This window comes from Vulpes vulpes, chromosome 8 (genome assembly GCF_048418805.1).
Source record: "Vulpes vulpes isolate BD-2025 chromosome 8, VulVul3, whole genome shotgun sequence".
In the NCBI taxonomy this organism is placed as follows: Eukaryota; Metazoa; Chordata; class Mammalia; order Carnivora; family Canidae; genus Vulpes; species Vulpes vulpes.
Genome location: NC_132787.1, coordinates 38111969 through 38136398, shown reverse-complemented (window position 1 = coordinate 38136398; position 24430 = coordinate 38111969). Strand labels below are relative to the sequence as shown.

Genomic DNA, 24430 nt, shown 5'->3' with positions numbered 1-24430 from the left:
ATGTTCACAAAACCTCTAATAACAGGCTAATAGTAATTAGTTTTGTGCATGAGTCTTTTGGTCGGCTAAGAGGCTCTGCTGATTTGGGCCAGACTAGACTCACTTCTGGGCTCACTCAGGCATTTGCAGTCATGGATCAGGGGACTCATGGTGTAAAGCAGCCTCAGCTGGGATGACTTGACTCTACTCTGCATGGTCTCTCATCCTCCAGGAGGCTACCCTGGGCTTATTCTCATGATGGTGGGAAGGTTCCCAGAGAGAATGAAAGTGCACAAAGCCTTTTGAGGCCTATGCCTGGAACTAGTGCATCGTTATTTCTGTCACTCTATTGGCCAAAGCGAATCACCAGGCTGAGCCCAGAGGGAGTGTGGGAGGGTGCTCTTGGATGGCAGAGAGCCACAGAGGCATGAAAACCCCGGGGCTGATCTGCCAGAGTGATGGAGCCAGGAGGCAAACTTCAGAGACCTCTCTTAACCTTATTTCCCAGCAACCTCCCTATCCAATATTTTGTAGTATCTATTTTTTAAGTTCCTTCATTTCATGTACCCAGCATGTTGGTAGGCACTCTGGAGAGACAAGGTCTTACTTTCAAGGAGCCTACGGTCTCGTTAAGGAGATGAGACACCACCCTGGAAGGCTTGGTGACAGTAAAGGCAAGACAAATGGTACAGGGACGTACGGGGATGAAACAACGGGAATCAAAGGTAGGCACTGTGCCTAAGGGCACCGTGCACTGGAAACATGAGGAAGGCCGGATGGAGGTTTATTTGAGTCTTGCACAATGTTCAGCACTGAGTCAGCCGGTGAATAAGAAGGCACAAATAACTCCACTTCCTCCTCCCTCCCCCAGGTACCAAAGGAGAGGGAGAATAAGAGATGGAATGGGGACTCCATCCCAGGACCCTGGGATCAGGACTTGAGTTGTAGACAGACAGCAGACACTTAACCAACTGAGCCACCCAGGCATGGGAAAGTCAGTTTCTAACTCCCCTCTCCATTGTGTCATCAACTCATTAGGGTTTCCTTCCACCTCCCTCGGGCGGGCCGTGCATTCAGTGCTCAGCATGCCAAGGACAATCCTATTCAACTCATATGGGTTTACTGCCCCCTTTAGAGAATGGTAGGCTCTGAAAAATCATTGGTTTTACTGAGCAGAAGGGTGGACAGAGTTGCAGATGGCAAGATGAGAACGAATGGCTTTGTAAAGGGAACGAAGTGGAGCTAGGGAGGGAAGGACAGGCAGAGGGGTTGGAAGGAGACAAAAGAAGATGAGAGAGGTTTGAAAAGATACCATGAGGAGGGTTCTTTTGGGGACAGGGAATAACTGTGCAAAGATGCTTCTTTTTAGGAAGCATCTTGCTTCCTAAAAGCAAGATGCTGCGTGGTAAGCCACAAGACCCTGTGCTCCAAGTCGGCAGCCTTTAGCAAGGGTCAGTGTTACTTCTCAAGGCTTTGGGAGTTAGATTTCTGTTTCTTTGAATACTGAGATGACCTTGAGGATTGAAACAAGAGAGTGGGTTTTCCTTGGTTTTCTTGCAGTGTGGCAAGCTACACAGAACAACCCATTTATTTTCTCAAAGGAGAGTGGTAAAAGGTGCAGGCTTTGGAGAGAGACAAATGTGAATTCAAATCCTGGTCATCTGAAGCATGTTACCTAATCTCTCTGAGCCTGTTTCTTTATTTGTTCCAGGAGGGTAATATCTAACTCAAGAATTTTTGCAAGGATTACATAAAATGAAACATGTCAAGTGCTTAATTATGCCTGCACCTATAATTGCTTTATTAAAACATTAGCTGTTATTATTAATAATTATCCTAAAATTTAATATCATTATCCTCATTTACATATGAGGATGAAGATATAGAGAAGTCAAGTCCTCTTGCCCCAGAAACTCTGGTGAAGGGCTTGCCTTTGAACAAAGACGCTGACATCGAACAAAGAGCAGGAAGGAATGCATGAGGCTATGACAGAAGGTTGTTCAAGCAGAAAGAGAGGATTAATGCAAAATTAGGGTGGAGGCCAATGTAAAGTGGGGGTAAAGTCAGAGGAAGACATCTTTCCTAAATGTACACAGAGGTCTCTTGCTTGGAGGCTAGTGGTTGAACCAACCCCTAGCTCTAAAGCCTTGTTAGATGTGGGGATAAGATCCCAGTCATTCCACATGCTGGCTTTGTGACCTTAGCCAAGTTACTTGACCTCCGAGATTCAGCCTTGCATCTATCAAATGGGACTATCCCAGTCATACCTGTTTCATTGGGTTGTAGTAAGGGTATGTTGATTAATCTACACTGGGGCATCCAGCACAGTACCTGGCACACAGACCTAGGTGCCTATCCACATAAACCACCTAAACTGAGAGAACTAGTGTCTCTGAAGGATAGTCTCTAAAATGACCCAAATTCAATTATCTGAAAAGGGATTCATGCAGAAGGACAGTTCTGGGAGTAGGAGGAAATTATCTTAAGTTTGAGCTGGAGGTATTTGGGTCAGAGATGAGAAGGAACTCCCTGAAAATCTGGGTTGTCAAATGAAATTAGAAATAATGATCTAGGACTGTGGTGCTGGCATCCACTCAAAGAGTAAAACATCTGCCCGTGCTTCTGATCTGCACAAGATGTATCATAATGAGATGGGACGAAACAGCCAACCATCCTGGGCACATGAGCCTCAAAATACATGTGCTATGAGCAAGGCCTTTCCGTAATCCGAGACTAAGTAATGAGGGCCACAGAGCTAGAAGCTGAGCGTGGCAGGGAGCGAAGCTGTACTAACTTGGAGAACATTTACAAAGACCAACTGGAGCCTTATGCTTCACAATTACAAGTACTTTTGAGTTAACCTCAGGCTGAAGAGGTGGAGACCCACTGTCAGTATGGACCCGAAGGAGGAAATCAAATGACTCCACTAATCAAAACCACTTGAACAAAGGCACAGACATTGGGAGCAGCATTGCTGGAGGTTATCAGGTAGCAGCAGGGGCCATCTGCCAAAGTCATTAGCCGGTGTTCTTGCCCGAAGAGGCATGTTGGGTTGCAAGAACACATGGGTCCCATTCAAGTGGGAAGGGCAAGGCTTGGGAGTGTGTCCACTCCTGGTCGCAGAAACCAAGTCATAGGGTTTCCAGGGAATGCCACTAGGGGAGACCATGGCCCTAGGTGCAATGGAGTAAAGATAGGAAGCTGGGAAATAACTCTCTAGATAGTATCTAGAGATTATTCTCTAGATATAATCTCTAGATATTATTCACTTTTTTAAAAAAGATTTTATTTATTTATTCATGAGAAACAGAGAGACAGAGAGGCAGAGACACAGGCAGAGGGAGAAGCAGGCTCCATGCAGGGCGTCCAATGTGGGACTCCCTCCTGGGTCTCCAGGATCATGCCTTGGGCCGAAGGTGGCGCTAAACCACTGAGCCACCCAGGTTGCCCTAGATATTATTCACTTTTGATACATTCTTATCATTCTTTTAAAACTATTTTAAAGATTTTATTTTTATTTTACTTGAGAGAGAGAGAGCTCGCACACACTCAAAAGGCAGAGGTGGAGAGAGAGGAACAAGCAGACTCTGCACTAAGCATAGAGCCCATCACAGGGCTAGATCTCAAGACTCTGACCTGAGCCAAAATCAAGAGTTGGATGCTTTACTGACTGAGCCATTCTGGAGGAGCCTTGGCTGCCTAGGAAGACAGAGGAATCAGGGACATGCCCACAGGTGGAGAACCCCGTGTTATCGCCTTCGCTTTACCTGCTAAGGAATCTGCTGGGGATCCTGAACCACGAAGCCCTATTGGTCTGGCTGAGTCTATAGCCACCTCTGGGGACTGATCATGTCAAGATCAGGAGGAGGCACAGTAAGAACATAGACCCAGACATTCAGACACTTGACTCCAAGGTTTGCTCTAGGAAATCTCAAGAGGGTAAATCTACCTTTGGAGACCTCAGCTCCTCTTCTGCTCACTCTCCTCCGTCAGCTTCCACCAAAGGCAAAAGCCCCACCCAGGCTTTCACACTGCCCCAGTCTTGGCTTTATGTGAGAAAAGTATCTGATGAACTAACAGAAGGCAGAGGGAGCGCTGCCTCCTCACATGGCACATGTTGCTAAACCATCTTGGGGTTCTTTCTCCTGAGCCCCCATCATCCACAGGATCCTTCCTGGCATAATATTCTAGGGAGACCACTACTAATCTATCAGCAGTGATGTGCAAGGTAAAACTTACACGGTGTATTCGTCCTAACGGGGCTGAAACTTTTAGGGGGAGCATCAAGGAAGTGCTGAAGCTACAGTGAAAGAGCAGGAATGCCAAACTGAAGTTATGGAAGAGTCCTGGATATTTAAAAAAAAAAAAAAATGTGGCTCCTTTGATAAGGGATGGAGAGATTACAGACTAGGCAAGTCCACCCACAAGTCTATTTTTTTTTTAAGATTTTATTTATTTATTCATGAGAGACACACAGAGAGAGGCAAAGACCCAGGCAGAGGGAGAAGCAGGCTCCCCACAGGGAGCTTGATGCAGGACTCGACTCAGGACCCTGGGATCATGACCTGAGCCGAAGGTAGACACTCAGCCGCTGAGCCACCCAGGTGCTCCCTATAAGTTGAATTTATTTGGATCCTCTAGCGAATCAATGCAGTTCAATCCCACAGACACTGGCTACCAGTCCTCTCCCAGGCCTTGCCCTCAAGGAGCTTGGTGTCTAGTGAGGGACATGGGCATATGGATTAACAACAGAACTGGGCAGGGTGTGAGTGGCGTGTTTTTAAGAAACACAGTGGCCAAGGCCATTGAAAGCAGGAAGGAAAGTGATCTGGTTGGGAGACTAGCAGGAAATGCTTCATGAAGGAAGCAGCCCCCTGGGAAGGTCCCTGAAGGAGGCAGAAATGGAGATGGGGGAAAGGGGGCCAAGAACATCATGCCAGCTGAGGAGAAGGGCTCATGCCCTTGAACAAAGTCATGGAATCCGGGCCACTGGGGCAGACTCAGAGACTGGGCACACTTCATGGGATGGAGTAGGGAAGAAGGAAGTGGAAGGCAGGGAGTGTAATTGGGGTCATATTGAAGAGGTCCTTGAATGCCAGAAAGAGGGTTTGTCCTCCTTAGCCACCACCCAGAGATCAGCTGCTTGGAGGGTAGGATGTCCCAGGCAGCCACCACAGCTGACTTTCAGGACACCTTTGGGAAAGCCTGCCCTTCTCCCTGCCTTTTTTAAAAAATTATTTTATTTTTTGAGAGAGAGAGAGAGCACATGTGTACAAGCACAAGTAGGGGGAGGGGCAGAGGAAGAAGCAGACTCCCCACTGAGCACAGGGCCTCACTTGATGCAGGGCTCAATCCCAGGACCCTGGGATCATGACCTGAGCCAAAGACAGATGCTTAACCGACTGAGCCACTCAGGCACCACCACCACTCCACCCCCACCCCATTTCTTTTTAAACATGCTCCTCCACATGCCAGTGTCTTTGTTCACACTGTTCCCTCCTCTAGCAATGCCCTTTCCTCTTCTCTGAGGATCAAACTCCTACTCAGCCTTCAAGACCCATACAAAGTTCGTCTCCTCTGTGAAGATTCCCCGGCTCCTCCATGCAGCTGCTAGTCCATCCACAGTGCTCCTGGAGCTCCTGGCTCATTCCTTGTATGTATGACTCGCAGATCAGTGTTCTTTTCACCGTCCGTCTCTCTCTCCACTGGTCTGTAGCCTCCTGGAAGCCAGGGACTGTCTCTTATACTAGGAAGGGGACAATATATTCCTCATACTGGGAATATGTATTCTATACACTCCTAGTACCTTCTTGTACAGACAAAGCCTGTCAGTAAGTATGGAAGGAAGGTGGGGGTGGGGGGGCAGGGTGGAGAAGGGAAATAGGGTAACAGTTCTGGTCAGAGGCACTGGCAGTTGCCCAGTGGCTGGGCCTCCTGGTGATTAGCTGCCTCAGGTGCCCTGGTGCCTCCCAGCTCAAGGCCTCAGGCTCCCTTCCTCTCCTTGACCCTGGGCCAAGGAGGATGCCCCTGTGAGCACTTCATTAACCCAGATGGCCCCAGAGACAGACACCTTCTCATCAACTGTGGGGTGGAGCTGGGAAATACCCTGGTGAAGGGCACCCACACTAAAGGAGAAACTAACTCAGGCTCGGAGGATGGAGAGGACTCAGGCTAGAGCTGCAAGGAAAGTCTGGGCTGGCCAGTAGGACAGACATGCATCCAGGTGCCCCTCTCAGGGCCAAGGACAAGGTGCTCCCCAGGGCCCCACAGTAGAGGCCACCCTTCAAGCCCCTGGCTCTCTGGGCTTCATTCAGCTCCCTGAGCTGTGTTCCCCCTCAGCCTGTCAGAAGCTGGGGCTCGCTGAGGGGAGAGCTTGTGAGGGCAAGGATCTGACAAGGCTAGATCCCAGGAGTCCTGCCTCCTGGCCCACCCACAGTGTGTGCCCAGCCACACCTCCAGCTTTTAGACTCCAGCTTTCCCTGGGAACCTCTCCTCCCAGGGAGGCTGAAGACAGGCCCCCGGGGGAAGTGGTGGGTGGAGATTGGATCTCAGACTGGAGGGAAGTGAAAGGGTTAACTCTCCCTGCGTCCCCTGGGCCAGTCCAGCCGGCTCACCCCAGAGCGCTGTAAGTCCAGGCCTGTCACTGGTGTTCTCTCAACTTCCATTTCGCTCTTACTCCTCCTTCCACCTCCTTCTGGGAGATTCTGGGAGGAGAAGCCAGGGGCCCCTTGGCACCAGCTCTCTCTGGGGTGTCATTTAATGTTGCCGGTAATCACCATCTTCTGGTTTATCAGCTCTCTCTCCCTCGTGGCTACTCTTGTCACCCCTGAATCTCTATTCCCCTCAATCTCTCTCTCTCTTACACACACACACACACACACACACACACAGGCTGTGAATGGAAGACAAAAAGGCTTTCCTTCACTAGGGTTCCTGCTCCATTCGACTCCTCTCCCTAAAATCCATGCTGATCCCCTGGAGGCAGAAAGCAGGAGGTAGGATGCAGGGAGCTGGAGGCACTCTTCTGAAACAACCGAGCAATCACATAACAGCAAGCTCAGAAAAAAGAGAATTTTGGAGGGTAAATATGAGGAGGGCAGACAAAATTAGAAACCATTCAATGATAAAGATTTCTCTGCCAAACAAAATGGAGTCATCAGAGTCCAAGTGAGGATTCAAACATGTGCAATCCCTAATGCGTATAATGTGGTAGATGGGAGGGACGCCTGGGTGGCTCAGCGGTTGAGCGTCTGCCTTTGGCTCCAGGTGTGATCCTGGGGTCCTGGGATAGAGTCCTGTACCAGGTTCCCCGCAGGGAGCCTGCTTCTCCCTCTGCCTGTGTCTCTGCCTCTCTCTGTGTGTGTCTCTCATGAATAAATAAATAAAACCTTAAATAAAGAAGTGTGGCAGACAGGAGAGGTGGCTGGAGCCCCTTTTCCCTAGGACTAATAATGAGATTATGCTTTTGAAAGTGTTTCATAAATTTCAGAGTGCTCTACAAACGGAAGGAGTCAAATCAATCACTGCGCAGCTGATTTGCAGGAGGAAGACCACAGGACAGGGGGGAGGGAAGGAGGCACTCAGGCCTGCCCAGCCCACACCACTACTGACTTTGGCTTTGGGACCCTGAGATTACAATGATGCCCCATCCGTGGACACTTCTGGTTACCAATATCCAGCGCTTCTGTCAGGTGATGTGTCATGATTTAGGGATGTGAAAATGTGGTCCATTCATGTCATGCGCAGAAAGGGCCCTTCCAGTGTCTATGTCAGCAGCCGCTCTGGGTCCTGGGATGGCACTTTGACTGGAGGAGAAGCCTAAACCGTGCCCGTCTTGCAGGGAAGTGTGAGGACGCCCCCATCTGATACCCTTGTCCCTCTCACCCCTAGTCTTCTGGAGCGGGAGAAGCGTTGGGTCAGGCCTCAGCCTGGCACCCGGCGCCATCCCTGGAGCAAAGGCAAAGTCCAGAGACAGCCTTCCACCCGATGGCCAGGCATGTGAGAGATAAGGGTCACACTTTGGACTCAGCCAGAGGATCGGCGTTGAGGGCCCCCAGGGTCCCGTGGCCGCTGTGCCCTCCTCTGCTGCAGTCGCACTCTGCTGGCAGGGGAGGAGGGGAGAGCTGGCCACCCGCTGCCCCTGCAAACAAGGCGGACATCACAGATCCCTGGCTCATGACCCTCACCACTCCCCCCGCGACGCCCAGCCTCCATGTGTGCCTCATTACTCGGGCGCCTGGAAGGGGTCCGGCCCGAGGGGAGGACGCGAGCGCGGCGCGCGGTTGGGGCCTTGCGCACAGGCCAGGTGGCTGGCGAGCTCGGGGGCGAAGGCGGGAGCGGAAGGGGGCGCTGCGCAGCGAGCTCTCCCGGTCGGGCGGCGGGGGGTGGCGGCTGCGTCCCGGGCACCGGACCCGGGTCCCCCAGGGCCCCAGCGGCGCCGGCGCGGAGCTGCCGGGTCCCGGGCCCGCGGCGAGGGGGCGGGGCCGCCGGCTGGCCCCGCCCCCGCCCGCCACCTGCCCTCCCGGCCCGGCCCTTCGCTGCCCGGGTCCCGCGGGCCGCTCGGTCCCAGACCCAGGCCGCGCAGCGGGGCGGGCATCGCCGGGGGAGCCCCGCGGGCGGGGGTCGGCAGCGCGGGCGGCGGGCGCCGGGACACCTGCGGGCCCAGGTGAGCGGCTGCGGGGGGCCGGGCTGGCGGGGCGGGGCTGGCGGGGCGGGGCGGGGGCGAGAGCGAAGGGAAGCCGCGGTGGGCGCTCCGCAAGCCCCAGGGGGAGGGAGACGGAGAGGGAGGCAGCCAGCCCTCGGAGGGAGAATTACTGGGAGGGGGTCAGGGAGACCATGAACGTTTTCCTCTTTGGTTCCTAAATCAGAGAAACGTAAGGAAAGGGCTGAGCAGGGTCCTCAGGCCCCTCCAAAGGGGGACAAGCACCTGCTTAGGAAGCCTCTGCTCTCCAAGCGCTGCCCACTCAAAGGGTGGGTCCTCTACCCAGGTTTAGGGCGAAGGGATGGAGCCCCCCACCTGGCTCCCAGCTCCGTGGAGTGTTCCCAAAGCCTGGGGAAGACCAAACATAGCCTGCTGTCACTTGGCTCGTCGCTAAGCCCCGCGGCCTCATAGCTGTCCTCCCTCACCTCCCTGTCTGTGGCCAGGAGGGTCCAGGTAAGGGGTGGGCAAACTTTCAGTAAAGGACCAGATAGTGGATATTTTAGACTTGAAGTCTACAGGAACAATCTCTGTTACCACTAGGAAGAGAAGAGTGGTAGACAGTTGGAAAGGAGTAAATGTGACTGTGTTCCAGGAAAACTCTATTTATCGTCCCCAAAATTTGAATTTTATATACTTTCCATGCGTTATGGAATATTCTTCTTTTGATGTTTTCCAATTATTTAAACACATAAAAAGCATTCTTAGCTTCGCAGCTGTACAAAAATAGTGGGCAGGTGGTGCTGTCTCCAGATGCCCCCCACCCCATGGCCTCCCTGCAGCTTTACCCTAGGCTTCAGGGAGGGTGTGGCTAGGTACCAAGGGAATACCCCTGTGGGAAGAGGGGACATCCAGGAAGCCGGGGGACCTGCCTGTGACCTTTGCTCCCAGCTACTCTTAGGATTGCAGCATCCTTTGAGGCTCATGAGGGAGCATGTACCCCAAATGTGCATACATGGGAGGAAGGAGGCATAGCTCCCAGGGGCTTTCTACCCAGCGTGCGGGGTCATACCCTACCCCCATTAAGTCACAGATAGGCAGCTCTGCTCCCAGATAAGTGACAAGGCCTTGGCTCTTCCTCCCCATCCTCCACCCCATCATCCTTCCCTTCTCCCTCCCCCTGATCAAGGCTGGCCTTTCCATTCCTTTATTTTCTCTTTGCAGCCTCAGGGGATCCTTTTCTCCTGGACATTGAAGCTATGACCCTTCAGAGGTGACCTGGGAGAGAAGAGATGCAGACCTTTGCTCCTCCAGATGAGAGTCCCTTTCGAGGACTTGTGGCCTCCCGCATTGAGACCTATGGGGGCCGGCATCAGGCCTCCAACCAGAGTTTTCCTGGCAGTCCCTATTTCCGAGGAGGTCCTGGGCTGGTGAGTCCAGATTGCCCCAAAAGTGACCTGGTTGGGGCAGGAGGGAGGATACAGGGTCTCTGGAAGCCCTGCTCTGTTCCTATCCCTCACCCCTGCCTTTTTTCCTGGGTTTCAAGGGAGAGGAGGGCAGTGTTGGGCCAGGCTCCCAGGACTCCACACCCATCCCTGGCAGATGGAGCAGGTGAGGCAGAGAGCCAGGAGAAGTCAGGCCCTCCCTCAGAGGAGGTGCTGTTAGACAGGTCTGAGGCCTGCAGCTAGGCAGAATGGGGGGAGGGGGCTGAGGGGGGAGCGAACCACCCTGCTGGGGTGGGCACCTCCCAGATTCCCGCCTCTACATGGGAGGAGCCTGTGAGCTCCCAGAGACCTGCTCCCTCTGAGTCAACACTGAAGGAAGAGCAAAGGTTAGGGTGTCCCTACTCTGCAAGTGGGGAGGAGTGGAGGGGCCTGCCTTGGCTTCTCTGTGGCTCCACCCTCCTGGCTCACCTCAAATACTGACCAAAGAAAGGAGTGTGGAGACCACATACTCTTTCCCTCTGCCTCCAAGCTTCCTCTCCACCTTGGGGACTGTTCTGCTTCCAGCTGGGGGTATCCCCTGCCTTCCTAGAAGAGGATTTGGCCCTGGGAGATGGGCAGGACAGTTGGGGACTCTCCCAGGATGAGGGCAGGAAGGGAGACTAGGAAGTATGTGGTGTTAGGCCACAGGCAGATCAAGGAATGTGACCAGGCCTGCCCAGGAGACTTGTGGCCGTGGTCTGTCTCTCATGCAGAAGCGCAGCCACTCCCAACTGGAAAGGCAGGGCTCCATGCCCCCTGGGGAGGAGGCCACACATGTGTGTGCCCTTATCCCCACATGAGAGGGAAGCCACTCCCAGTGGGGGGAAGCTGTGAGGGACTCAGAACACAGTGTGCACTGTGTGTTGTGTGTGCAAGCCTGCAGTACAAGGAGCACATGTGTGAGGGAGCAGATGCTGGGGGATTATCCACAGCAGGGCTCAGGTGTATAAGTGCCCATGCCCCTGGTCTAGAGGCCCCCACTTCCAGCCCTGGGCGCACTGGGGGAGCCAAGATGGTGTTCCCCTGCCCAGCTCAGCATGGCCTCCTTGGCAGCAGCTGCTGTGACTCAGGGCAGGAGTGGCTCATCCCAAACTGGTTTGAGGTGAGAAGTGAGCCAGCCCCACTTGCAGCGGTAGGGGACACCATCTGGAGTCGAGCCTGGCCCTCACTACCTCTCTGAGACTTCTGGAGGAAGGGAGGTGCCCCAAGAGCTTACCCCACTCTCCGTCCTCCAGGATCCCAGTGGTCGACGCCTCCAGGGCTACGTCCCCTTTGCCAAGAGTTCTGGCCACGTCCGAAGTGTGTCTCCCCTGAAGTTGCGAGAACCAGAGCCTGAGAAGAAGCATGGAGGCCATTTTGGGGCTGGCCCACCACACTCCCCCAAAGTCAAGGTAAGGGGTCCCTCTTCTCCCATCCTCATGTTCACAGCCTGAGCTGTAGTGTCCTCCACAGATGATCAGGGTGGAGAGAATGGCCAGCCCTTCCAAGAAGATGGATTTGGTTCTCTGTAGAGATCCTCTCAGGGATGCATCTCCAAGCCATGCTGCCTCATAAAAGTGTCCATTTTATAGGCAAATGTCAAAATGTTGCCTGAGACCACTGGTTCCCTAGCCCTCTCTAGGGTCTAGGAGAAGATCCCTCTGAAGGGGTCTATCTCAGAAGAGCCCTGGAAAGTATCTCTCTGGTCAGGGAGCCTAGGTCAGACTCCTCTGTCAGACCAAGGTGCCTCTCTATTCATGTTCCAGCAACACCCTTTCCCCTATACCCCAGGCTTCCGTGTCCCCACTCACAGTGCTACTTGCCACCTCCCATTCCCAGACACACATGTGCGTGGACAGCCATCCCCAGGCCAGGGGTCTGAATGCCCAGGAAACGGCCAGGACTGATCCCCTTTTTGGCTCCCCCAGGAAGTCACCAATGCCCACCAGCTGGAGATGAGGCTGCATACATTCAGCATGTTTGGGATGCCCCGCCTGCCCCCTGAGGACCGGCGATACTGGGAGATAGGAGAGGGCAGCGACAATGGCCTGGTCATTGAGAAGTCCTGGAAGGAGCTGGTTCCTGGGCACAAGGTGGGCCTGGAACACAGTGTCTGTCCCTGTGGTGTTGTAGATGCACGCATACACCTCACCTCAGGCCCGGAAGAAGGAAAGGCCTGAAGAAATGGGTTGGAGACATCTTGCTCTAGGTTCAGCTCCTGGTTCTGCTGCTTACTAGTGACACCTGGATGGAGACAGGAAACCTCTCTCTGGGCCTCAGTTGCTTCATCTGTAAAATGGGGATAACACCACCTACACACTTGAGGATTAAAAGGTCATCTATGAAGTAGATTCTAGTAGCATTTGACAGGTGGTAGCTGCCATTCTTTTTATCACACCCCTACTGAACCAGCACTATCCCCACCCCAGGAGATGAGCCGGGAGCTTTGCCACCAACAGGAAGCCCTTTGGGAACTGCTGACCACCGAGCTGACCTACGTACGGAAGCTCAAGATCATGACCGATGTGAGCTTCCCTCAGCTCCAGACCAGGCCCCTGCTTCAGCCATCCACCCACCTCCTTTGCTTTGTCCCCCACTCCCCCAGGGCAGGAAGGGAGGGCCACGGAGGAGTGTGGGGAGAAGGAGGGAGACAGGCAACCAAGAGATCCCCCCATTTGAGACCTGCTGGGGATCTTTGGGAAGCTGGTTAGCAGTGGTCAATCCAGAGGTGGGGATACATAGAAGGGCTAGGTTAGGGTCCCAAGAGGAGGAGGTCAAGCACTGAAACCCTTATCTTTCCCTGCCTCCAGCTCCTTGTCTCCGGCCTGCTGAACTTGCAGCGAGTGGAACTGCTAACCGAGGTAAGTGGGTGCTAAGGAGAACCCAGCACATCCCAAGCTCGGAGGCCATGGAGGGGAGTAGGATCCCAGAGAGCCCCACAGGCTGCTCTGTCCAAATTCCCATGGCCCCGTTTTCTAGGACACCCAGTGCCCTCCTACTCCCCTTTCTGCTCTAGACCGCAAGCAGGCTGGCCTCTGCTATTTTCCAGGACTCAGCAAGAGCTCAGCTGAAGTGCCAGAGGAGTAGAAGGGAAAGCCCCAGCCCCTTAGATCTCTCAGCTCCCCTGCAGGCTTCATCCCTGACCCCACCCTCGGCCAGCCAAGCTTATGGGTCCTCACCTGTCCATAGCCAGGGCTGCCTGACAGTGACCTCCCAAGGCTTGTGGCTAAGTTCTGCTCCCTCCTCCAGGTGTCAGCTGAGACCTTGTTTGGAAATATCCCCAGCCTGATTCGAGTCCACAAGAGCTTTTGGGAGGAGGTGCTGGGGCCCACCCTAGAGGAAACTCGAACCTCAGGCCGGCCTCTGGACCCTGTCAGCCTGCAAAATGGCTTCTTGACGGTGAGACATGACAAAGGGCCATATCTGGCTGGGGCAGGCCTGGGAGATCCCAGAGAAGTCCTGTCTGCAGGGCATGCCTATTCCATTTGACTTGAGGGAGTCTAAGGGCATAGCCTCCATCCCAGAATATCGTCTCACCTCCTGCCCTTCTCTCCATAGATATGACCTCTGCCCCAAAGGTTCTTTGGTCTTTTAGTGACTCTTTTGAAATGAAATGCAGCTATCTCAGGGAAGGGTTATACCTAATCTCTTAACTACAAAATCTTACTTCTTAGCCAGAGGTCCATTGCCAAACAGCTGGGAGAAGACTGGAGCCTAAGCAAGGCATCCCCTGGGTGACTGGGGGAGGGGGACACAAAAGGTTATAGGGCACCCAGAGCATGGAGAAATGTGGTAAGAGGCCTAGAATCAGACTTTCTTCTTCAATTTTACCCAACTGGAAAACTATGGGCCTTGCAGAGCTGGAATGGGGTACAGAGGTGGAAGGGATAGTCTCCTGGAGCCACAGACAGTCCTTTTCCACAGGATCAGGGCTTCTGGGCAAACCTCAGGTCACTACCCACCACCTGTGTGAAATGGGACCTGCAGTGTCCAGCTCTGAAAACATTCCAGCTGAATTATTGATGATGAGAGAGTACATCCAGAGCGGCAGGGCACAGCAGGGGCTATGCATGGGGGCTCAGAGGGTGGCAGGGCCTGCCACCCTGGGACCTCAGTTTCTCCCTGGAATCCAGAGAGAGGAACTGGCAGTCACAGGGGATAGAGTCATGGGGGGTAGGGATTGGTGCGAGCTGAACTAAGTGTCAGTGAGAGGCTCTCTCCGCCCTGCTCCCTCTGTTCTGTAACTGGAGGCCGGATTTCATGATCTTCTTCCCCTGCCTGCCATATCTGTCCCTCAGTTCAGCCAGCGGTTCCAGCCCTATGTCCAATACTGCCTACAAGTGAAGCGGACCATGGCATACGCCCGGGAGCAGCAAGACAATAATCCTCTCTTCCATGCCTTTGTGCAGGTGGGAAAGAGGGAGCCTGGGAAAGGGGCTGGGGTGGATCCTAGACAACCAGGTCATCCCTGATCTCCAGCTGGGTCCAAGGCTGAGTCCATCACTAGAATGGGGGAGCAGGGGGACTTGCAGACCCCTTACCCCCTGCCCTCCTCTGCTGGCAGTGGTGTGAGAAGCACAAGCGCTCCGGAAGGCAGATGCTGGGTGACCTGCTCATCAAGCCCCACCAGCGCATCACCAAGTACCCCCTGCTGCTCCAGGCTGTGCTTAAGAGGAGTCCTGAGGCACATGCCCGAGAGGCCCTGAACACCATGGTAGGTGGCCTGGCAGGGCCATGCCCTTGGGAGCTGGGGACTGATGTGTGGGAACTGATTTCCAGGAACTCTTAAAGGTCTCTTTCTTCATATGCATGTGGCACTGGCTAGCCGCCTGTGTTGTCATTGATTGGGTTACATGTACAGGGTAAGGAGCTGAGCTCTTCCTCCTTTCGTACCCCGCCTGTCACATAGATTGCTGCTGTGGAGTCATTCCTGCGACACATCAATCAACAGGTTCGCCAGGGCGAAGAGCAGGAGAGCCTGGTGGCTGCAGCCCAGCGCATCGGACCCTATGAAGTGCTGGAGCCATCTAGTGAGGAGGTGGAGAAGGTGAGGGAGGGCAGAGGGAAGGAGGCTCAGAAAAAGCAAGACCCGCAGGGAAACAGATGAGCAGAGGCCTGGAGGGTTCGGGACAGAGGTACCACAGAAGGGCCTTGCCCAGCATTCTTTCCCCATGAGGAAAGCCTAAGAGGTGGAGTTCCAAAGAGTGAGAAGGAAGTACTGGATGTTTCCTCTCCCTCCAAGAGGGCTAGGATGAGAGGAGGAGTTTCTGGTGACAGAACATAGAACCACTGTGGCTGGGAGAGGGAGGCAACCCTACCCAGCCCCACGATCCACCCTACCCCATGTCCCTCAGAACCTGCGTCCATTCTGCACCCTGGACCTGATGTCCCCCATGCTAGGAGTTGCTTCTGAGCACATCAGGCAGCTGCTGCTGGAGGGACCTGTGCGAGTGAAGGAGGGGCGAGAAGGGAAGGTAAGGGGTGTGAGGAAGATTGGAGAAGATGAGAAGTAGATTGAAGAGAAGGGAGGGATGCTGGGAGACAGAAGAAGAGTTAGAAATGCTGGGAGTGGGCAAAGAGGTGTGTTTGTATGTCTGTGTGTGTGTGTCTGTGTCTATGTGTGTTGGGAAGACAACATGGCATGGCTGAGCTCTGGTTGTTTGTATGTCCCTGAATCAGCCATGTTCCCTGGCTACAAAGTGAGAGGTGGGACCAAAGTGCCACCCCTTCCAGCTATTAGCATTCCACGGTTCTGAACTTGTCCCTTGTGCACGTGCAGACCCATGCATGCACACCACACAGGAGCCTGATCTGTGTCCCGCCCTTCCCCTGCTCCAGCTGACCCTTTCTCTCTCCTGCACATGCTTCCCAGCTGGACGTGTACCTCTTCCTCTTCTCTGACGTGCTCCTGGTGACCAAACCCCAGCGCAAGGCAGACAGAGCCAAGGTTATTCGCCCCCCACTCATGCTGGAGAAGCTTGTGTGCCAACCACTACGAGACCCTAGTATGTCTCTCCTATGGGGACCCTTCCTTCTCCTTTCCCCTTGGCAAGGGGAAGGAGCAGTCAGGATGGGCATCAAATAAGGTCTAGCCCTTGAGCAGACCTTCTCCTCCACCCAGACAGCTTCCTGGTGATCCATCTCACTGACTTCCAGTGTGTCTCCAGTGCCTTCATTGTGCACTGCCCCAGTGCTACAGACTGTGCCCAATGGCTAAAGAAGACCCAGCAGGCCCAGGTATGTGAAGGCCAGAGGTGGGAAGGGGTGGAGGGGTCCTCAGAGGTCAGAAATGGGAGCACTAGAGGGAAAGAGGAAGAGAAAGAGGCTGGGGTGGATGCAGGTTCAGTCTGGCCCAGCCTCTCAAGAGGGAGACACAGCCTTAACCATCCACAAGAGGATGAAGGAAAGCCTTTGGCCAGCTATTGTGCCGGTCACTGGGAGAGCCCAAGATGGCATCCCCTAAAGGTTTTAACGCCCTGAAACAATGATCTTCTGAATGTCATCTTCCATTCAACATCCATGGAGTGCTAGGGAATCAGAAAATAATAAAGCACCATTCCTCCCCCTCAGAGAACACGCACTGCAGCCAAGCTAGACAAATTAGGATACAAATATTAGAAACATGTACACAGAATGGAACGATGACCAAGAAGAGAGTAATTCATTCTGTCTAGTGGGTTGATTGGGAAAGGGACAGTGCTGAGGGAAGTATGCTGAGACACCTTCACAGAGAGGCTATCGTCTGAGCACCATTTGTGGGAACAATGTAGGAGTTCATTAGGGGAACAAGGATGGGAAAGAAGGGTATTCCAAATGGAGAATGCAAGAAACATGAAACATCGTGTGTATTGAGAGAACTGTTGGCCTAGTAGTTCATATTACCAGGATATAAAGTCCAAAGGCAGGCATAGTGGCAGAGAGGCTGGGAGGTAGGTACTCTCAGATCATGCCTGCTACTGGATGCTTTGCTAAGGAACTTGAACTTTGTCCTATAGATGACAAGGAGCACGTGAAGGTATTTAACGGGGCAGATTTATATGATAAAGGCTAGAGGAATTCAAAAGATCCAAATGGAGCTGTGCTAGTTACCACAAACTTAATGGCTTAAAGCAACAGAAACTTATTCTCTCACAGTTCTGGAAGCCAGAAGTTGGAAATCAGAGTGTTAGCAAGCCCACATTTCCTCTCCAAGACTCTAGAGGAGAATCCACCTTTGCCTCTTCCAGCTTCTGGTGGCTTCCTTACCTTGTGATTGTGTCACTCCAGTCTCTGCCTCTGTCTTCATGTGGCCTTCCTCTCATATGTCTCTGTGTCCAAATCTCCCACTCAGTCTCTTGTGCAGACACCAGTCATTAGATATAGAGTCCACCCTAAATCCAGGATGATCTCATCTTGAGATCCTTAACTGACGAAGTTTGCACATCTGCAAAGACCCAAATAAGGTCACATTCACAGGTTCTGGAGGTGAGTACCTAGATATATCTTTCTGAGGCTTCTGTTCAACCCATCATGGAGCAGAATGGTCAAAGATTAAAGATTTGGATTGGCCTTTCAAGGACAGGGAAGACTCTGAGCAGAAAAATCAAGGGAGCAATTGAGTTGGATTATTTTGGGGACAATGACCACATCTGTCTAAGTCTGAAGCAAAGGGTTTGTGTGAGCAAATGATGAGAGGGCAGGTTCTACAGGACCCCCAGGAGCTACAGAAGAGTGTGGACAGGACAAGGTTGAATTGAACGGATTGACAAGAAAGAGCCACCATTGATTCTTGAGCAAGGGAATACCATGATGAAATCAGTGTGTTCTTGAATTGAGAGCTGGCAGGGTGATAGGTGGGCTGGGGGAGGGAGAGATTGGTGGCAGGAGATTTACTATACCAGTTTGGGTGTGAAATATTGAGGTTTAGTGCCATATTCTTAGGGACATGTTGCAAAAAGAGGGGAACATGTAGGGGGCGGGTGTAGAGAAAAGAATTAAAGAGGAAGAGACAGGTGAGCCCTTGGGAAGCTGTGGTTAAAAGCCTATATTGAATGCAGGAAAAGCCAGGTTCAGACATCAGGTCTACCTCTTCCTAGCCAGATGACCTTGGGTGAGTTATGTGGCCTCTCTAAGCTTCCATTTCTTCATCTGCAGTGGACACAAATAATAACAGTCCTTGCCTCATAGAGAAGAGTCAAAGAAGTCATTCTGATAAAGCAGGCAGCATACTGCCACTCTAGGTAAATACTCCCTGATACAGGTCACAGGTTAGAGAGAACAAAGGATAATCTCCTTCCCAAAGTTCCCATTTGAAAGATTGCTTTGGCAATGGAACCCCTGAGTAAAGTGAAATTACAAAGAGAGAAACCTTTTGGATTAGTTGTGGCTTCCTGGGAGGGGTGGGTCTAGGGTAATGATGTAGTGGGAGATAGCCAAGTGGAGGTATCTTAGGGGCTTTGGGAAGTATAGAAACAGCCCTGGGGTTCAGGTGGAGACAAAAGATGAATTATGAAAGTTGCTAAGACAATAGATCTTAAAAGTTCTCAGCCAGGAGAAAAAAAAATTTATAAAATGTAGGGTGACAGATGTTACCTGGACTTACCGAAGTGATTATTTTGTAATATATACAAATATTGGATCATTAATGTGTACATCTGAAACTAATAAAATGTCAATTATACCTCAATTACAAAAAAGAAGGTATTGTGAACAAAGAAAGAAATCTTAATGTAGAGTATTTCTAAAGAATGCTTCATTATTATTTTAACAGTTTATTTTTTTAAAGATTTTATTTATTTATTCATGACAGACATGGAGAGAGAGAGGCAGAGACACAGGCAGAGGGAGAAGCAGGCTCCACGCAGGGAGCCCGATGTGGGACTCGATCCAGGCATTCTGGGATCATGCCCTGAGCTGAAGGCAGATGCTCAGTCACTGATCCACCCAGGTTTCCCTTATTTTAACAATTTAAATCAAATTAGTGGTTCTCGTGGGGCTTGCTTTAATGAATAGATAATAATAATTTGTCATTGGCACATTAGAAGCCCTAATGCTTCTGAAACTTGTGAAAATAGTTTTGATCTTTAAATGATCTAAAGCATTCTTCCTGCAATCTTATCTGTAATATCAGATCATAATGTGGAGAGCCTGTTTAAGAAAAGGAAATCCAGAGTTTAGTCTCTGTTTAAATAGTGTAGGAAAGGGACTCTAGTAAGGCCCCCTCTGCTGCCCTGGGGAGCCTTGTGGCTTGTTTAGTTATTCAAGGAAGTGGCAATCCTGCAGGGCTGAAAGACACAAGATCTTGAGGTTCTATCTTTCGTTCCTCTTTCTTTCTTTTTTTTTATGGCAAAATCCTCATATTTATTTTTTACTCTCCAAATTTATAGTTTTTAATACATTTAGAGCTCCCAGGAGACCACTACAAACTTGGGATTTTATTCAAACTAATTTACCTCCAGAAGTCTCACTCCTACTTAACAGGTGAAAAGAGGTCACTTCTGATACATAACCAAGCAGTACACAAGCTCCCTGTCCTCATTTAGCAAAACAAAGAACAAAGAAACTGAAATTAGTGTATCCTGCTATTGTCTCACACCAAATTCTTATAGAAAACTGCTCTCTATTGTCATCAGTCTTTGTAAATTGATAAGGGCAGTAGAATATCTGTTGGTCCCCTTGATAGAGCAACCGCCCAGGAGTGGGACTATTTTTCTCCCCCTCACAGAAATGTAGGTGTAGATTTATTCCCCACAGGTCAAACCTGGGCAGCTTAAACTTTCAGAAAAAAAAAATTAGCTTCTCTAGGAAAAACAGACTAAACCCTGAGAAATTTCCATATTTAGGAACTGGGAAGAGGAAAAAGGAACCAGTGATGGGAATAGAAAAAGCTGTCAGAGACGGAGGTTAAAAAAAAAAATGACCAGAGGGAGGCTGAAGCAGGCAGCTGAGGGAATATCCAGAGCCCAGCTCTTATGTGTTATCTGTGGTTCTTACAGGAGTTATGTCACCTCTCCAACCCCAGTCCCCATCTGGGAATTGCAGTGATAGTGGCACTACCATGCAGAAGAGATGGGATAATTATTGATGCTGCTTGGCGTGAGGCCCAGCACTTAATAGGCGCTCCATAAATGTTTGTTATTGTCATCATTAAAAGAAAGTGGTGGTCAGTGGCACCTAGGCAGGGTTGGGTACTGCCTGGGAAAAGGCCTCACAGCTGCTGTTCAGAGTCTGTAGACACCTTGAGAGATCCATATTAGTCTTCTTAGGAGCTTTGGGAGGAGCAGATGAATCTAGGAGCAACCTCAGAGGCAGAAGTGGGAAGAAGAGGCATTTCCTGTCAAGACTTATGTTCTCCACCAGGGCAAAGGAAGAAGAATCCTTCTGGGGGATTCCTTCTGGGGGAACCCTCCCTTCCTCTTCTTGGCTTTGTGGAGGGGTCACATTTTGGCTCAGGCACCAATTTCCTCTTCCCTTCCCAACTTGTCTCTCTTCTTACCCAAGCTGAGAACATCCTCCCAGGGTTGCTAGAGAGGCTTTGAGGTGTCTAGGAGGACCCAGCCCCATTCCCTGGTTCCTGAGGTCCCCTTCCTCCCTTCTTTTTCCTTCAGTTGGACCAGGGGTAAGTTTAATGGAGATACTTGTATTATCCCACCCCTTCCTTCCAGTTCTTTCCCTCCACACACCATCCCTCTCCTGGACTTCCCAAACACTCAGTTGAACTTGGGTCATGTAGGGCCAAGGGCATGGCATCTGAGCCAGACAAGCAGGCTGCTCCAGCTCCACCCTGGCCCCAAGAACAACTCCACCCACTGTCCTTACTAATTGTTCTATCCCACATTAGAGACAAGGGAGGAGGTCACAGGACCTGGCCCCGCAGTGTGCTGGTTTCCTATACTCAGGCCCCACCATCCCTTGCTCCAGCCAAATCACTAGTCTTCTGAGACTGCTAAGAATTTTTGCACTGCTTTGTCACTCACAACAGTGAGGGACTGGAGACCCAGAGAAAGGAAACGTGCAATATAAACCTGATGTCATTTTCCTGTCCCTGTTTATCCATTTCTCCAACATGTCTCCTATCCCGCCCCAGCTACCTCTTGTGTTTCTGGAGAGGCTTTGGGAAAGTGCAAATGTCTAGTATTTGCTGGTTCGTATACCTCAAGCTGGGGAGATCATCAAAATATATAGCAACAAGTATGGCATGGTCATCATCCAATCAGAGTGGAGCATTTAGGGGTAGGCAGGTGTCCTAGAGGTCCCCTGCTGTGCCACATATTATCCCTGTAGCTGCTGGATCTTGAAGGATCGGGTAGTCCTAGAGAAGGGAGGTAGGAGGCTCAGATAGCAGCCCTTTGCTTACCAGTTATGGAAGTACTCCAATATTTTAACAGTGATACGGCCATACCAGTGAGTACTGATATCAGAGCTGCCCATAGCTGCCACCAGTACCTCGATTTTGCCCAGCCTCTGCCTTCAACCTCTTTGCAGGTTCTGCTGCCTTCCCTACCCCCCTCCCAAGCAAATGTCATCCTTTAGCAACACTTTGCCCTTTAAGGCTGCCCTTCAAAAAACAGTGCAGTTGGTGAACCAGGACTCAAAGAGAAGGCCCAGTGCCAGTTCCACTTCTCTTCCCATGGGACCTTGAGCAAAAGCCTTTGTCTCTCTAAGTCTTGTTTTCTCATGTGTAAAATGGGCTAATATCTATGCTGTCCACCCTGCAGGGTGATGGTGTGTATCAAATGTCCACATGCATGTGGAGGTGCCCTGTAAGCCACTTCTTAGATGTCACTACTTTATTCTGAGGGCACCTGTGTGAAAATGTTGAGGGAAGAAGATAAAAATATGGTGTATCCTCTCTCCATTCCTCTTGCAATGGTCTTGCTTTCATCTCTGAAGGATAGCAGAGGAGAAAGCCTGGCCCCACCCTCCCTGGTGGCAGGAGAAGTAACTTGAGGCCCAGAACCATTCAGAACACTTCCATCACCATCATCAGGGAGGGCTTCCTGAAGGAGGGGACAGACTGGATGGAGGGCTTGCAGAGGGGGCATGAGTAGCAGGAAGAACTGTACAAGCAGGAGAAGGGGCCTTCTGTTCACCCCAGCCACCCCCAGGGCCAGGTCACTGTCTTTTGCTCCATTCCCCCTGTCTTTGGCTTCATTGACCTTGGCAGTTACTTATTCCAAGTCTCCATTTTTCTGTGGTAAAGAAGGAGTAACAAATTCTGTCTGCCTCATAGGCTTCATGGTATATTCATAATCTGTGAAGATCAAATGAAATGATGTATGTAAAGCACTTAGCACCTGTCTGGTATACAGCAAGTCTCAAACAAATGAGAGCTGTTAATGAAAGTATGCCCCCTCCCAGGCCACGCTGCAAAAGCTGAAGGCAGAGGAGTATGTCCAACAGAAGAGGGAGCTCCTGGCTCTCTATCGGGACCAGGACCAGGACCAGGACCAGGACCAGGAGTCCTCAGGCACCAGGCCCTCCTCGCCTTCCCCGCCTTCCCCGGAGGGCTCTCAGAGCAGCGCAGAGGGGAGGTAAGATCCATGGGGACCACAAGTCTCTCAAAATAGGGGAGCTGAGGGCAGGAAGAGAAGAGGAACCCACAGGCAGAGAAATGTCATCACACCTTTGGGGGGCATTGGGAATAGATTGAGGAACCTAGGTTATGGGTTGGAGTAGAACAGGTTGGCCCCAGGCACACGAAAGGCCTATGGGACAGCCTAGGGGGTTAGCCAGTCTGCCGTTGTCTGGGTGAGGGACACAGACACAAGAGACGTGAGCTCCCTGAGAAGAGCAAGCTCTCCAGGCCAGGAATGGAGAGGGAAAGCCAGGATGGATTTGCAGAATGCTTCACTGCAGGGCCCCAGGAGGTCCAAATCCCTGGAGTCAGAGGTTGGTTCACAGGAACAGAGATATGCAGCAGCACGGTTAAGTAGAAAAAAGATCCATCACTTGGGGATAACCTGAAGGGAGCTCAGGAACCTCTCAGCAAATACCTGAGCACCTGCTTGATACAAGGTCCTAGCCCAAGTGCTGTGGCTAAAACGCCTTAGAGGGGCTTACGGTGTAGCCAGCAAGATGAGAAAATAATCATGCAGTGTGAAGGTGATACCAAAGTTAAGTTTGGAGGAGGGGCCATTTCTGGATGGGATGAGACTTCCTAGACTTGAAATTGATCCCTCAGCACCAGACTCTGACCATTTACTCTTACTATTACTTGTAGGACTCCTGAGTTTTCGACCATCATCCCCCAACTGGTGGTGACAGAAGACACAGATGAAGACTCTCCCTCGGTCCCAGATGATATCTCAGACTCTGGCTATGGCACCCTGATCCCAGGGTCCCCCAAGGGCCCCCACTATGTGAGCCGTCTATGCCCAAAGGCCCTTCGGCGTGACCCTCGCCTCACCTTCTCCACCCTGGACCTCCGAGATGTTCCTTTGCGCCCTCGGCCTGCCAACCCCCAAGCTCCCCAACGCCGAAGCGCCCCTGAACTGCCAAGGCAAGTTATCCGAAGAGGAAGCAGCCTTCCCAGGGGAGATACACCAACCTGGTCCGAGGAAGAAGATCGGACCTCAGTGGGCGGGAACGTGGTAGTGGAAACCTTGCATAGGGCCCAACTCTGGGGACAGCACCCTCCATCCCCAACCCACACTGACTCTGCTGGGGAAAGCCCCTGGGAGTCCTCAGGGGATGAGGAAGAAGTGTCCCACTTTGTGGGACCTGACTGCACCCCCTCCCCCCGCCCTCTCCGGGCTGAGGATATGCTCAGAGAGATCCGGGAAGAACTGGCCAGCCAAAGGATTGAGGGCCTCCAGGAGCCTGGGAACAGCAGGCCTCGGAAGCTGACCCGAGGCCAACTGCAGAGGATGCGTGGACCCTACATCATACAACTGGACACCCCCCTGTCCACATCGTAAGTGCTAAAAGGAAGGTGGCCTGGGAGGGAGCAAAGAGGGCTGGTATGGAGTGGGAAGGGGTGTCAGAGTAGGACGTTGGTGGGGACTGAGTCAGGATAGGAGGGCACTACCAGCACAGGGGTGATGGCAAGGAAGGGCGCTTAGCCTCACTCTTCACCCCACATCTGACTTGACCTAACACCCACCTAACTCCTTTCTTTTCAGAGAGGTGTGAGGAACGCTCAGGACCTTTGGCATTTCTCCCCAGAGGAAATCTCTGCCCCCGAGAGTGCTGGTCAGCCCCCCCCCCCCCCAGGGACTCTACCTCAAGGACCACACTCCCCACTAAGAAGCCTGGCTCAGGCACTCCGCCTCTTCTGCTGTGAGAGCTTTGGGGTCAAGTGCTGTACATTTTTGTACCACAGACCCGCCAGAGCTCCCCATAAAGTTGTGCATAAAAATGACTGCCTGGT

General features: G+C 51.9%; 1 protein-coding gene across 2 annotated transcripts; it reads left to right on the top strand.

Annotated features, from left to right (window-relative positions):
• The first annotated feature begins 8508 nt into the window (after nt 1-8508).
• Nucleotides 8509-24418, top strand: PLEKHG6 (pleckstrin homology and RhoGEF domain containing G6). Of its 2 annotated transcripts, none has more exons than XM_072766158.1 (16): nt 8509-8644; nt 9842-10047; nt 11337-11492; nt 12009-12173; nt 12510-12605; nt 12891-12941; nt 13330-13479; nt 14379-14489; nt 14645-14794; nt 14990-15127; nt 15435-15554; nt 15953-16085; nt 16202-16317; nt 22420-22592; nt 23282-23974; nt 24183-24418. In XM_072766158.1, the coding sequence occupies exons 2-16, from the start codon at nt 9910-9912 to the stop codon at nt 24190-24192; spliced, it is 2400 nt and encodes a 799-aa protein (XP_072622259.1). In that variant the 5' UTR covers nt 8509-8644; nt 9842-9909; the 3' UTR covers nt 24193-24418. The 2 variants fall into 2 exon arrangements, with proteins under 2 accessions (XP_072622259.1, XP_025851155.1); XM_025995370.2 differs by lacking the exon at nt 8509-8644 and adding an exon at nt 8967-9133.
• The last annotated feature ends 12 nt before the right edge of the window (nt 24419-24430 follow it).